The sequence below is a fragment of the Lissotriton helveticus genome, chromosome 3_2, assembly GCF_964261635.1.
Source record: "Lissotriton helveticus chromosome 3_2, aLisHel1.1, whole genome shotgun sequence".
NCBI lineage: Eukaryota > Metazoa > Chordata > Amphibia > Caudata > Salamandridae > Lissotriton > Lissotriton helveticus.
The window spans coordinates 499,075,378-499,088,625 of record NC_136062.1 but is presented as its reverse complement, the minus strand read 5'-3'; the positions used below and the strand labels follow the sequence as shown (position 1 = coordinate 499,088,625).

Below are 13,248 nucleotides of genomic sequence, written 5' to 3'. Positions count from 1 at the left end.
AACATGGAATACCTCAGTAGAGCATCAACATTCAGACTCTTGTGAATCCCAATTTAGCAATTAGTGTCACGGCCTCTTTCTACGTAGTACTTGGTGTTTATTTGGATATTCTTAAAAACATCTCTGAATCTATTCAAGGTTATCGTGTGTGCCACCGAGATCAGAGTCCTCAGCCCACACCCCCTCTCTGAATAAGTCTGTGCGCTGGCTCAGGTCAGCTGCTGTAACCCCAAGACAAGCAATGCACTCATTTGTGATGCATACATTTATGCGTTATTAATAAAAGTTGAACACAATTATCAGGAAATGGAGCAGTGTACGTTACGAGGATGTTGGGAAACGAAAAAAGACCATGCACATCCAGAAGGGGTTGACACCCTACATAATTACAGCACGTGTTTTGCAAATGCAAAGCATAGATTGACACTTTTAGGAACAGAGAGACTAATATTTGCTCACAATCACACTGCTGAGGCTGGGACTTGAACCCTGGTCCCCAGCTTACAACAAATAATTGTAGTTGATTCAGACCTCAACTGAGGTCAACAAATACAATCACACAAAAAAGACTATGTTAGATTATATATTTTTACACGATTTAAAAAAACTCTTTATAAGAAAAAATAGGTTAAAAAAGTTTGCGGTCCGCACAAACAACATACAACGGTTAAAACGATTACATTTGTGCACTTTATTTTTAAAATAACTAAGAAACTCTTTAAAAACTTAAACAAGTTGTAGCAAACAAATTCATTGGAGGGAAACTTCCACACCATGATTAGATCTTGAGCTAAAATAGCGTTGTCTCTTAAACAGATTGGCTTTATGAATCGACGCCGAGACTCTACCAATATCGGATTAGGAAGAATTAGTAATACGCGATAGAGATCTTGTGATCTGACGTTGCTTAGGTCCCATTTGCCTGGAGAATTATTTGGGGCATCCCATCTGGAGGAATATGTTTTTAACGGGAGAATACCCAACCGCAGAAGAAGGATACAGCGCCTCACACTGTGCTCTAACTGGAACTGTAGATAGTGTTAGGGGGATTTATATACCATGTCTTCCGAAACAGTTTTGTAATGCTTTAATTGGATACAATATTCTTTGTCCATTTCATAGCTTATTCTCAGCGTCATATGTTTTAAAAAGAGCTTCAGATGCGCTGGAGACCAGGCCTGCCGAAGCGCAACACTGCACTGCGACACCTCAAGGGCTTTTATAAGGTTCCTATTGAAGGTGTACCGGGACGCTTCGTCTCTAAAAGTCTCCAATTTTAATATATATCTTAATGTGTCTGGAGCTGCATGAAAGAGACTAAAGACCCACCTTATAATACTGGAGACGACTCGAGCAAATGTGCTCGTCAGAGAGAGTTCAAGGCGTAAGGCTTTTACGGGGACTGATGATTGGGATACTTTTAACAGATTTCGAAGGATGATCCCTTCCTTAACAATAAATGATTGCCATGTTTTAATGTGTGTATGTTCCATGGCGTAAGATAGAATCGATGGGATTGTCATGCTGTAAACCTCCAGCAAGGATTTGAAATGTCTATGGCCTGTTGAGCGATAAAGTCTCTGTAGTGCCCCGACATGGGAGTCGGCCTTTCGCCCGAGATGTTGGAGATGGGGGCGTCTTGTAAGTTATACGGAATGATACGGCCCAGGTAGACATATTCTTCCACTGTCTCCGTTGGTTACCTCCCAATAACCAGGTGAAAGGTTAAGATTTCCTTCTTCCACTAAAAGGTAAGATTTTGGTTTTAGATATGTTAGGGACCAAGAAATTGTCTTTTGCATATTGGTTTAGTTTATTTAGATTTCTGTGCAAGCCAATTGGGGTACAATCAAATATTACAATATCATCGGCTTACATGAAGCAATGGATATCGTTCTGTGCTAATTTTGGAGGCAAGTTTTTAATTTGGGAAAAGCACCTGTGTGGATCACTTATGTAATTGGAAATAATATGGGTGCTAGTCGGCTTCCTTGTTTCAAGCCATTCATTGTAGGGGTTGGATTGGTTCAGACCTTTTCCCCCCATTTCAACTCTACACCATGTTGCTGTGTGCAGGGAGATATTTTACTGTAAAAAGATCAGTGGGAATCCCTAAACACTCTAGATTTTTCCATAATGTCGGTCTGTCCACGCTATCAAAAGAGGTAGAAAAATCGATAAAAGCACAGTATAATATTTGTGGATTTAACATAACCTTTATCCCCAGCTTAGTCGGCAGTAAAACATCTCTTCCTCGAGCTACAGTGAACGTCACGGTACCTTGAGGTAGTACTGAAGCTGCGGTGTTGCCTCGGCTTCATGGTCATCTACTCGGATCAGCCTCTGTAGAAAATCTTCCCGCGTCACTTCTGAAGCTGCCTCGCAGAAACAGTCCAGTGCCTAGAAGCAGAAGGGGAGAATACAAGGAGGTTGTTCAGGCAGCGAAAGTCTGTTAACAGAGCACCAAAGGGTTGAGCAGTCTGTGGTTTTTGAGCAGGGCTTGGGGAGCGAGAAGAGGAGACACCAGAGGGTTAAGCAGGTGGAAAGTGTGGAGGAGATTTACAAGAACAACCAGTCGAGGCAAATAGGTCCTAAGCCCAATGATGAGAAGAGTAGAACCTACAGACCTCAAGCCCTCCCCGCCAAATATCAAGACTGCTCAAGGAGAAGCCCAGAGAGCAACAGTCCCTCCAGCAACCAAGTGATCTAAAGAGAACCAGGACGGCGTGTTAACACAAAGAGAAACACTAGGATGAAATCAGTCCTCTGACAACAGTTCTGCAGACCGGCATTATGCTTCTGCACAGTAAAGTGTTTTGGACTTCAGCGTATCTCTCAAAAGTTGAAATTAAAAATAGATTACAGGCAGGTCTGCTATAGAATTACACTAAGACATGGAGGTGAAGGTCACAATGTGTCCCACACCATCGGCAGCTCTAATGTTACAACAAATAGGACTGTATGTATGTATGGGGGGAGGTTTGAATACAAGTACAGGTCAGAGATGGAGCCTGTGTGTGTGTGGGGGGGAGGGTTTCAGTACAGGTCAGATTAAGTCTGTGTATGTGTGTGCATGTGTGTGTGGGAGGGAGGGAGGGGTTGTATACATGTAAAGGTCAGAGACAGTCTGTGTGTGTGTGTGTGTGTGTGTGTGTGCATGTGTGTGTGGAAGGTTTGAATACAAGTACAGGTTTCTGTGTGGGAGGGAGGGAGGGAGGGGTTTTATACATGTACAGGTCAGAGAGAGTTCCTCTACGTGAATGCCATATGTGGTGGTTGGGGGGGGGGGGGGGGGGAGAAGGAGGCTGCAAATGTGAATCTATGTCATGGTTTTCAATGGTGCTACTGCCCAAGAAAGGTATTAGCGTGCCTTACAATGAACACACAGCATACACATTCTGTACCCACATTTTAAATAAGAAAATGGGGAAAACTGCAGAGCAGCAAACAACGGTCAGTTCAGATAGCCAACATGGGTCCAGAGCCCGGGCTCAAAGGGATGTAGCCGATACTTCTAATTAAGGATTTCCAGCTTGAAAGGATTTCCATCTCACTGCTTTCAAGGGAAGAGAGTTCTTAGCTCTGAGGCCACAGTGTGCCTGGGAGGTCTAGTCATGTGCCTTGGAAAGCTGATTTCTTTAGGTGAATGGCTTTGCAAGCCGGGCAAGTGATTATAAATGTACCCATGCCTCAACAGGAAGCCAATGTAGTGGTTTAAAAATTGGGTAGACAAAATCAAATTCCCATTGCTAAAATCACAAGTTTACCAGTTAAACCAATAACGGCATTGGGTGGAGTGAAATAAAATGGAGGCACACCCGGCTTAGAATGAAGCCGCTTAAATTCAAGCATAAAAATATCTGCGTCTCAAGAAGCGTGGTTCGTATTTTGTATTTCGGTTACTTCCGAGTACTGAATGAAACACTACGAGCTGAAATTGGTGTTTTACAACACCTTTTCTATGCATTACTGAGTAATACAAGCATTTACAATGCAATAGGTCTCCCAGCTTTAAAGTTTGAGCTATTGGCATTGTATATTACAATGTGTTACATTAACTTGTTATCAAACTCTGAATTGTTGTATAAAGATGATTTGCAAACTGTCAAATGTTGCTGAATAGTAAGCAACGTTGTGAATAATATTGTTTGCTAGTCATCCTTGGGTACCAGAGTACTTCACTTGAGGCAGCTCACTACTCTGCACTCACTACTCTGCACTCACTACTCTGCACTCACTACTCACTACTCTGCACTCACTACTCACTACTCTGCACTCACTACTCACTACTCTGCACTCACTACTCACTACTCTGCACTCACTACTCACTACTCTGCACTCACTACTCACTACTCTGCACTCACTACTCACTACTCTGCACTCACTACTCTGCACTCACTACTTAAATGGGTTAAATGTACTATTCCCACTCCAGTGAGTGGGCTTCCCTCCTTTTACACTCCAGTGAGTGTAAAAGGAGGGAAAGTGTTGAATAGCATAGGTGTAAAAATTACTATTCCTACTTCAGTGGGTGCAAAAGTAGGGAAAGTGTTGGATAGCCTAGGGGTAAAAATTACTATTACCACTCCAGTGAGTGCAACAGTATGGAAAGTGTTGGATAGCGTGTGGGTTAAAATTACTATTCCCACTCCAGTGAGTGCAACAGTAGGAAAAGTGTTGGATAGCGTAGGGGTTAAAATTACTATTCCCACTCCAGTGAGTGCAACAGTAGGGAAAGTGTTGGATAGTGTAGGCATAAAAATTACTATTCCCACTCCAGTAAGTGCAACAGTAGGGAAAGTGTTGTATAGCATAGGGGTACAAATTACTATTCCCAATCCAGTGAGTGCAACAGTAGGGAAAGTGTTGGATAGCGTAGGGGTAAAAATTACTATTCCCACTCCGTTGCTGGCCTAGCTCTATCATTGATAGACTGATGCAGTAAAACATTGCAAAAATAAACCAACGTAGCACGGGGTTTTGTGTCCAGAAATGCTTTAGATAGCATATCAACCATGTACAACCGGGTACCCGACCCTTCCTTTCCCTCTGGTACACCAAGTACCCGCAGGTTTTTACTACTGTGTGTGTCACTACACTGTCCGAACACCGTTATCTTACTGGGACATGTGGTATGGTAACAGTTATGTATTACACTGGTGGCCAAAGGAGCTAATGTGCCTACTCCAAGGATCTGTGTTTGCTCTCCTATACTCACATGTTCACTTGTTTGATTCCACATGAGTTTACATGGCTTTTCATCCTTCTAAGGTCGATAAAATGAGTACCATTGAACAGAGGATCTTTGACCATTCAATAGCACAACTAAACTTTTCAGTGAGCTTACAGAGAGCGCAGAGTAGTGAATGCAGAGTAGTGAATGGAGAGTAGTGAGTAGTGAGTGCCGAGTAGTGAGTAGTGAGTGCAGAGTAGTGAGTGCAGAGTAGTGAGTAGTGAGTGCAGAGTAGTGAGTAGTGAGTGCAGAGTAGTGAGTAGTGAGTGCAGAGTAGTGAGCAGTGAGTGCAGAGTAGTGAGTAGTGAGTAGTGAGTGCAGAGTAGTGAGTTTTTTCAGGGATGCCGATTTTCATGGTCTTCTAACTTCCATTGTATGTCAGTTAGTTGAGCATCATGTGCAATAGTAATTTCGCATGTGTCTGCCAGGTCGTTCTCCAGAGTTTCTGTTCTTGGTTACAGGGTTGTCAGGCACTCATTGATTATACAGCATGACTTTGCGACTTTCCTATCAGCCCCTTGAATCTTCTGCATGGCTGTCTGCGCTCGCCTGTTATCTTGGCGCGTCTCCTCACAATGATAGAGTATATATTGAAGAACAGTTTCTAGGGTTGGGTGTATTGAGGGAAGTGTGCTGTCACCTTGGGGGTGGTGTTGTCAGGCTAGTGAGTAATTCTTACCCTGAATGATACCAATTTAGGCTTTTTATGCAGATTGGGGTGGCTTGTTCTTCTTGTTGCCTTACGCATTGTGACTGTTGGGTCTCTTTTATCACTGTCCGAAATCTCCTCGCTCGAGTCACCTAGTGAATCTGATCCTGAGCCTGACTCTGATCAGATTCCATCTGAGAGGGAAAATAAGCAATCCATTTCTTGCTCACTATGGTTCGAGGAGGCGGCTTGGGTCGTGGTTAGGGCATTTTCCTGATAGGGGTTTAGTGTGGTGGTTTCTAAGGTTGTTTCCTCCACTTGAGCCCCAGACCCCTCCGTCTTACACCCATCGTCGTCCCTTGGCCCGGTTGCAAGCAGGGGGAAGCGGGAGGCAATTGACTGCTCGCTGTTACCACGCTGATTTCAAGTAGAAATACGGGCACAGATATGAATAGAGATACAGTCTCGAGAAAAGCCTCATGCCCATCTACCAGTTGTTATGGCAACATCCACCCCATCACACCACTGCCTGTAACACTACCCCCTCGGCTTTGCTCACCTGTTCCATCTCCATCTTCTTCTTGTCGTTGTGACTGCGGAGTCACGGCATGCTTAGCTCCTGGTGCGGCTCTCAGCAGGTCCAGGACAGAGGGCTGACTTGCGTGCGGCTGAGATGGAGCTCCGCCCTTGGTTTTTCTATCCTCCGCCTACTCCATCCGGGTTGTGGAATTTCATACAGACTGCTTCTTTCCCCCGCCGGGTCTGGCCTGAGGGTCAGATGATGTTGCAGATTTTGGAGAGGAGCCAGCACTCACATCGGAGCGCGTCTTCCCCTTCATTCCTCCTCCGACCGGGACTTTTGGTGCCATTGTTTCCTGGGAGTATGGCTGGCACTGACCCACATATGCTAACCAACCTCCTTGCTCTTCGCTGCTGCGTGTCAATGTGGTGAAAAGGCAGAATAGTGCCTTGATGAGTTCTGTGCGGCAAACAGCACCCCCCCCCCTTGCTGGGACCGCGGCAAAGCTGCAGATAGGAAGACAGAGTTTCCATTCACTCTTTCGCTTTATCTTCCCCTGCCTTCTTAGCTTTTTCACAAATTTTTTTCTCATAGCATTGAGCCTGAAAACCAGTGTTTCCTGCTGTTCCTCTCCAATATCTTTTTACCTTTAGAGCAGCAAGTTAAATGCGACGCCGTCCCTTTAATCCATGCTCGAGGACGTGGGTCCCACGTGGAGCACGAGGAGTGGAGGGGAAGTCAGGCACGGTCGCCTGTGACGGGGGCGGGGCCACGTCCAGACCGGAAGAGGAGGCAGGCGGAGTCGATGCGTCTCGCGGCCCGGGGCTCCTGTGAGCGGTGTGGAGACCCGGGGCCGCGCTAGCAGGAGGTTGGGCGCCGCGTGCTGAGAGAAGAGTCCCCGACATTGCCCAGGTAAGTTTCAAAAGGCTGGGGGGGCTTGGTGCACTTGTGTGTGTGTATGCTCGTGTGTGTATGCGACGGCGACGGCGGGGGAGGGGGGGCCTCGGGGATGCGCGCGCCCCAAACTGTCTGTGTGTGTGTGTATGCGACGGCGGGGGGGCCTCGGCGCACTCGTGTGTGTGTGTATGCATGGGAGAGTGTGTGTCTCTGTATGTATGTATGTATGTGCGTGCGTGCGTGCATGGGTGCTCGTGTGTGTGTCTGTGTCTGTGTGAATGCGCATGCGTGTGGGAGCTTCCCAGGAGACAGCAGCTGGCCACAGCGCTCGTTCGCGTGGCCAGCTCTAATCGCCTCCTCGGAGACAAAATGCGCGCGGCCAGTACTGTCTCCTGGGGAGCACAGTCAGTGACAAAAGATCTCCTGGCGGACACAGCGCTGACGCGCTGTTAAACGCCAGGAGACCTAAAAAACTGAAATATATATAAACATCCTAGATTTCTTTTTAGGAAACAAACATTAAAGGAGTTCTCAGCAGCATAAAGCAAGTTAAAACAACTTCTCAAATTGGCTAATTGCAACTTAAACAGAAATACAATGAGATATTGTCTTCACCAAATAGTGGAGTACCACACAACACTCCCCACACTGGACCTCTATCCCCTCTCGCAATACCACCAATCGCAATCGCATTACCACCAATCGTAATACTCCCTTTACACCTAACAACACCTCCTCCTCACCTCCTACTCGCCCTATCACACAACACTCCCCACACTGGACTTCTACCCCCTCTCGCAATACCACCAATCGCCCCAGACGCACTACCAATACGATCTCAGACCATGACATACACACCCTTCTGCACTCTTACGTCCCGGCTCCCCATAATCGCCTAGCCACCAACCACCTGTCCATCCCAACGATTATCTCTAACCCCCTCAGGCACCAAAAGGATAACAACAGAGGCTCCGTCCCCAACAACCTCACAAATGTACCCCTTACTATAGAACCTTCCTCCACCCTCTGCACCCCGAGCCTCAAATGCATACTTCTCAATTGCAGATCGGCCCAAAGACATTCTGCGGAGGTCGCCGATCTCCTCATTTCTCTGGAACCGGATCTAACCATTCTGACTGAAACATGGTTATCTGAGTCGTCTACACCTATCATGGATATCCTAGTCCCACCCAACTACTGTATCATTAGACTTGACAGGACCAAAAAGACAGGCGGTGGAATTGCCTGTATCTACAGAAGCAACCTCTCAGTTATTAAAGCGTCCGCCCCCTCTCTTACTTCCTGTGAATACCTCTGCCTTGATGTCATCAGCGAAAGCAAACCGGTATGTTCACTACACATCATATACCACCCACCTGGGGACAAGCTCTCCTTCTTCCAACAACTCATGGACACAATTTCAACAAACTCAGGACGGCAAAACACCCAAATTTTCCTTGGCGACTACAATCTCCACTGGAACGATCGCAACGACGCAGTGGTAAATAGTCTTAAAAGTTTCCTCAAAGCCCTTGATCTCACCCAAATATGAAATAGCCCGACCCATGAGAAAGGTTCTATCCTCGACCTTATCATCTCCAAAGAGGACGCTATTCAACTTGAGTCAATCCAACCTTGCGACTGGTCAGATCATCATATTGTCTCCTTCCTTATCAATGAAAAAATTAAATTTAACCCAGTTCAACCCTCTAAGCCCAAAGTTTGGAAAAGAGACTTGAAGAAACTCAACCCAAACTCCCTACCGCCTAACAGCTGCAATCTCTTACTTCCCCCTTCCGGCGTTACGGACGTTCAACTCCTGACTGACCACTATCTCAATGCTATGTCCACAATAATCAATGAGGCTGCACCCATGCAACTGAAAAGAGTTTCGTCCAAGATCTCCAACCCATGGTATGACGGGAGCCTCAATGATGATAGACGAGCCATGCGAATGGCAGAGCGCACCTGGAGATCTGCTCCCTCGGCACTGCACATGAAAAGCCTGAAGAAACAGAGAAACGCCTACTTCAGGAAAATAAAACGCTCAAAAAGAGATTTCTTCAGCCTCCAGCTCGCCCAAGCAAAAAACCGCCCAAGAAAATTGTTTGAGCTAATCAGAACACAATCCAAAGAACAACCCCAGACACTCAGCACCTTGGGCGTTACACCTTCTTGTGAAGACTTATCTGCTTTCAAAACCGACAACATAAGAAGCGATTCCTCAATGACGCAATCCTTTGCTCCAACCCCCAACACACAGCAGCATCTGAACCAAAGAACAATGCTACATGGTCATCCTTTGGCACCAACTCCGAAGAAGAAATTGGCAGATTGCTCAGCACTCTGAAACCATCCAATCACCTCACTGACCCCCTTCCTGCTAACGCTGTTAAGGACTTTACCCCTTTTCTCCTCCCACTCTGGACTAAAATTATCAATAGCTCTCTCCAACAAGGATCCATCCCCAACGCCCTCAAAGTCGGACAAGTCACACCGCTACTGAAAAAACCAACAGCAGATCCCTCTGATCTAAACAATTACCGCCCTATCACAAATATTCCCACTCTCGCCAAACAACTGGAAAAATGTGTACAGCTACAACTGACTAAACACATAAATAAGTTTGATCTCCTCAACGCTCATCAATCAGGCTTCCGAGCGGGGCACAGTACCGAAACTGCCATGACTCACATAGTTGACGACGCCCTCCAAATCCTAGACCAAAACAATACCTGCCTCCTCATCCTTCTGGATCTCTCCTCAGCATTCGACACAGTTAAACATGAGAACTTACTCGAACTGTTAAACACAAGAATGGGCATATCTGGGACTGTTCTCAAGTGGTTCACCTCCTTTCTACACAACCGCTCACAAAGATTCAAAAGCAACAACCTGATGTCCTCTCCGGTACCTGTAACGCTGGGCGTCCCTCAAGGATCCTCCCTCTCCCCAACACTGTTCAACCTAGTGATGGAACCTCTCACTACTTTGCTACAAACATCACATGTACGCCGACGACACCCAACTTTATCTCAAAATACAATCTCCCAAGGACATCATGCTTCTGAACACCACGATCAGAAACACCCAATCCTGGCTTGCCGAGAATCACCTCAAACTCAATGCGCTGAAGACTGAGTTCCTCCTGATCTCACCTCCTGGAAAAATCTCTACGGCTCAAACATGGCTTAAGCACTTAACGGCTCTAAATGTCCAACCCACCATAGTAGACTCAGCAAAATCTTTAGGCATAACACTTGATGCCAATCTCAACATGCAGCAGCACATCAGCAAGGCAACTAAGGGGGCGAACTTCCAAATAAATACCTTGAGAAGACTTAAACCCTTCCTTCCTGCCAAAGACTTCCAAACTGCAGTACAATCTATAGTCATCCCGCACATAGAATACGGTAGCACCGCCCTCTGCGGTCTCCCCCTAACTACAACGGCACCCCTAAGCGCGTCCCTTAACGCTGCAGCGAGACTCATCACTGGCTCAAAAAAACTCACATATTTCCCCTGACTTTAAATCCCTGAACTGGCTGCCTTTTGAAGCCAGAATACATCTGAAAATCGCCTGCTTGACGCACAAGGCTGTACACATGAATTCACCCGCCTACCTCACTCAAAAGCTGACAATTTCTGGTGGCTCTAGAACTACTAGAAGCACAAACAATCTTCTGCTGAAGCCTCGAAGATTTCGGAAGGAAAAAACCTATAAACGCTCCTTTTCAGGAATGGCACCCAGGATCTGGAACTCACTCCCCCCTGAAACCAGGCTCATCTCCTCTACCATACTTTTTAAGAAAGAAGTAAAAGCGATCCTCATGGCCAAATACACTTGAACTATTATTCTGTATTTCTCATGAATCCGCTTTGTACTACCTGCCTGACCCCTTGGTCTATTCGTATTACTTGTATTATCGACTTATTTGATTGTATACGTTCCCTCTTTGTATATTTCTATATTGTTTGACGCACCCGTTTGACTTTGCACACTCTACCTACACCACCTCAACTATCCCTACTCTTGTACTTCTGATGCACCTGTGTGACTATACACCCTGCACACACCTACCTCAACTATGCCTTTATGCTATCGCCAAAAGCATTTTAAGCACGCTTAAACAAGTATATGCTCCTTATTTTTGTACTTTTATACTATTGGCGCAACTGTTTGACTATGCACCTTGTACCAACACTACCTCACCTGTGACCTACCTCTTGTATTTTGACCTACCTATGTAACTATGCACCTTGTACCTAACTACCTCAACTACTACTCTATCACCCCCTTGTACTTGTAAAGCGCTCTGATATCTGCAAAGATCTTGTTCGCGCTATATAAAACTTTCAAAATAAATAAATAGTGGAGGCAGAGCAAACAGGGTGTCCTATCTTCTACAACCCGAGACCACAATTAGAAGAGGAGAAAACGAATCCAGCTGTCGTTCATGATGTGATGCTCACACAAGAGGAGGAGGCAGGGGCTTTGATACACGACCTATACAACGAGATGGCCCCTAGGATCGGCTTATCCCCTCAAACCAAAGACCGCTAGAGACACGCTGAATGAAACATGACCAAGGGAATTACCAGACGTCTTCCATGCAGGCCACAGTAGTTGTTTCTTTACATGGAAAGCTACGGCAGTTATGAAAGCAGAACTATGGACCAGAAAGCAGAAAGGATGGCGCAGTCCAACACGTTAAACGGATAATCCCGAGGGTGCACACAGGTCCAGAAACTTTCATTGAGGCTTTATGTGAAAATAAAAACCACAGAAGACCTAGTATAACAAGCACTGGAAAATCCAGTAGATCTTGCTTTTAATCAGGGGAAGTGTTCCGCTGAGCAACAATGTGGCATGGGTTGGCCCTGGCTGTCCAAAAGAAAATCCCATAATGGAATTACATCTTAGGCTATAGCACTGTGAAAGCGGAGTGTAGGGCCTCTTCGCTGAAGGGACATCATTACCAATGTTATACGGTTGAGTCAGGGACTCTATGAATGGAAGAGTGCGTCTTCTGCACATCAAGGTGCATAGATCTGGTTCACTGCATGTTCATCGTGGACTTGGATACATGGTTGGTACTGAAAGGCCGAGTAATACGTGGGAGAGTTCAGAATGCTTCGGGCAGTGCCTTTTCACCACACAGTATGATCGCTTCTTAATCGATCACGGTTACAGTTAAATGCCTAAGTAGCTAATCGTGACAATTCAATTCACAGCAAAGCAGTCTTCTAATATTTTGTACAGATAGTGCCACACAGACTTCACAATTTCAGAGTAAGCACAGTGCTACAAAACTGTAGAACTCCAGAAGGTACAAATGTTCACAGGCAGGTCTTGGAGTGTCTCAGCTTACCTTGTGTCCTTCTCCAGTGATGAGGTAACACTGCCCCATCACAAAGCGGCACGAGCCCACATTCACCTGGCACCAGGACTGCACAAGGCGCACATATTCCTGTGGCGAGAAACGGGATATGCTTAGAAATGGACCATACGTAGATTAAGACGGCTCTTAAAAACCATCCACAGAACACGTGCTTCTTAACACAACGTAAGGTTGTACTTCATACCACAGATCCTTGCTTCAAAGGCTCACACGCACTTCTATTCCTCATTCCACAAGAAGTCCATGCCTCACCTTTATATTACAAGATTTCTTGTTCACACAATTTGCTTCTGGCTAATGCCGCCTCTGTCATGCTACAAACCTACTCTACAGGAGCTCATGCTCCTTACACCAGAAGATTATTGGGTCAAACCAACTACTCATGCAAGGCTTTTCATTCCTCCCTCCTCTTCCTCATTCCACAAAACTTTTCAGACATAGCCTTCTGGTCCTTACGCAAGAGGACTCCTTGGTCAGACCTCCTGCTCCCTGGACCACAAGACATCTCGTCCAGGTCCCCTTTTGTCATGCTGAAGAGCTTCTGGGC

At 45.9% G+C, this 13,248-nt stretch overlaps 1 protein-coding gene across 1 annotated transcript in view; it reads right to left on the bottom strand.

The window, feature by feature from the left end:
• The window catches only part of NUP160 (nucleoporin 160), a 289,550-nt gene that overhangs the window by 117,582 nt on the left and 158,720 nt on the right, over positions 1-13,248 (bottom strand). Inside the window, exons 22-23 of the mRNA XM_078684503.1 lie at positions 12,672-12,770; positions 2,281-2,400 (exon numbers count right to left, since the gene is read on the bottom strand). Of these exons, the coding sequence (XP_078540629.1) occupies positions 2,281-2,400; positions 12,672-12,770 (219 nt within the window). The remainder of the gene's footprint in view (positions 1-2,280; positions 2,401-12,671; positions 12,771-13,248) is intronic.